Below are 1983 nucleotides of genomic sequence, written 5' to 3'. Positions count from 1 at the left end.
TTTTCTTCTTAAAAAGATGAGAAATTTTTTTTCCCCTAATAATTGAGATAATTTTCGGATACCCCCAGATTATGGTTTTTTCTTTTTTGTGTATCCCAGGAAAGGTTTTTTTTTTAAAAAAATTAAAAAAATTTTTTTCCCCCCCCCCAAAATCTTTAAATTTTTTTTTGGTTTATACAAAAGGGGGGGGCCCATTGGGATTTTTTTCCAAAAATTTAAACCAAAAGGGGGGGTTTTTTTTTTTTATATTTAAATTATTGTTTATTTTTTGGGGATTAATTAAATCTTTAGGAAAAGTGGGTTTAAAAAACATTTTTAATGAAAAACCCCCTTTAATTAACTCATTATTCATTTGGATGGGTGGTTCTTAAGTTGTTTCATCAATTAATGCAAAGCCCTTCCTTTAGGGAAGGGACTTAGGATATTATTATTAAAAAGGAGAAAAATTGCCAATTTGTGTGAAGAATAGAAAATATGTACAACAAAGTTTTAATATGTTAAAAGTTTTCAGAATAAAATTTTTACCTTGGAAACATCCTTTCGGTGCAAAAACCAATTCATGAGCGTTAACCAATATTGAATTGCTGCTTCGTCCTTTGAATACTTTTTTGCATTGGTGATGTAGTTGTGAGAACAGTACTGCCATACATGAAGTATGCCTTCTGCATATGTGTAGGCATCTGTTTAGAGAATAAATTTTTCGTGGAATTTGATATGCAAAAGCGTTTCGAACTGTGCTGATATTTAACAAATGAACTTCACAAATTTCAAAAAATTCATAAAGTTTTGCAAATTGTTCATGAACATTTTCAGCTGCTACGTAGTGAAAAAAATCCAGCTCTTGCTCTACGAAAAGGAAAAACAGATTAAACGTAATTTGCAAGAAATAATGATATTATTACATGCAAAAATGAATTTACCACGGATATTATTTGTTCTACAGCATCTTTGTCTCGATGGAGAATATATGCTTGTTTCATCTGATTGAATGCGATTAATAGCAGATTCTTGCTGATTTTCTTGTCGTTCGGCTACTGGAATAAATTTAGTATTTATTTCATACTTTCTATCTATAGCATGTGATATGAAATATGTGGAATTATTAGAATACATTAGACTTCCGCAAGAGGTGGCAAACATTTATAAATCAATTCCATATATGCTATATTAATTAAACTTTTTTTGCAATAATATAATAAATTAAAAAAGTGGAATGCACTATCTGAAAATATATTTATTTAAATTCTTGATACCTTCAACACATTTCTCTATGAAATGAATCGTTTCTTTTCCGCTTTCTGTATATTCATGAAGTGCTTGACTAGCGTTAAGCAACAGATGCAAACAAGTTTTTTCTTCTGCTTCGAAATAAACAGCATTGCATAAATTTGCCCTATACTGCCGAGCGCAGAATTTAATGCAATGTTGGAGAGTCTTCGACTTCCATAATAGGCACTGCTGTTTCATGTGCTTTCTGAGCAAAGGAATTTCATGAACTGTGCATTGAACTCGCATTGATCCAATACGTAAATTTATTTTTTTTCCTCTACCATTGTAATCTCTTCTTTGTGAGCTTTCCGTCATATCTGAAAGCATATTATGAATGGTGGTGAACTTTTATTCCTTTCAAAAACATTCCCTTAACATAAACAAACAGAGGAACAGCACATGAAACCTTGTTAAAATCATTGCCAAATGCAATCTAAATGTAGAATTCAAAATAATTTTAATTATGCAATGAATTTCAAATATTTGCATTACAGAATAAATCTTAATCTCATCTATCGATGTTTCAAAATTAATGCATATTTAATCATACGCTAAAATGTCTGTTAAATCCAGAAATACGCACATTTTTAATTGTAACGATATTTTTGATATTAAATCATAACAAATTTTAATGAAAGAAAAATAAATTCTGCAAATTGTTTAATGCATTATACAAATTTTGCATTTGTACATAATCAAAACGAATTTTTCGAA

General features: G+C 29.5%; 1 protein-coding gene across 1 annotated transcript; it reads right to left on the bottom strand.

Annotated features, from left to right (window-relative positions):
• Window positions 1-525: 525 nt before the first annotated feature.
• Tsp_14931 (hypothetical protein) lies at window positions 526-1584 on the bottom strand (the record flags this gene model as incomplete). The annotated part of the gene is made up of 3 exons (XM_003366809.1): window positions 1254-1584; window positions 921-1034; window positions 526-680 (listed from the first exon to the last, which is right to left on the bottom strand). Coding segments are annotated over exons 1-3 (600 nt in total), but the record flags the coding sequence as incomplete, so codon positions are not given.
• Window positions 1585-1983: the final 399 nt, after the last annotated feature.

The sequence above is a fragment of the Trichinella spiralis genome (genome assembly GCF_000181795.1).
Source record: "Trichinella spiralis strain ISS 195 chromosome Unknown Scfld5372, whole genome shotgun sequence".
Taxonomy (NCBI): Eukaryota; Metazoa; Nematoda; class Enoplea; order Trichinellida; family Trichinellidae; genus Trichinella; species Trichinella spiralis.
This window is presented reverse-complemented; position numbering and strand designations above follow the sequence as displayed.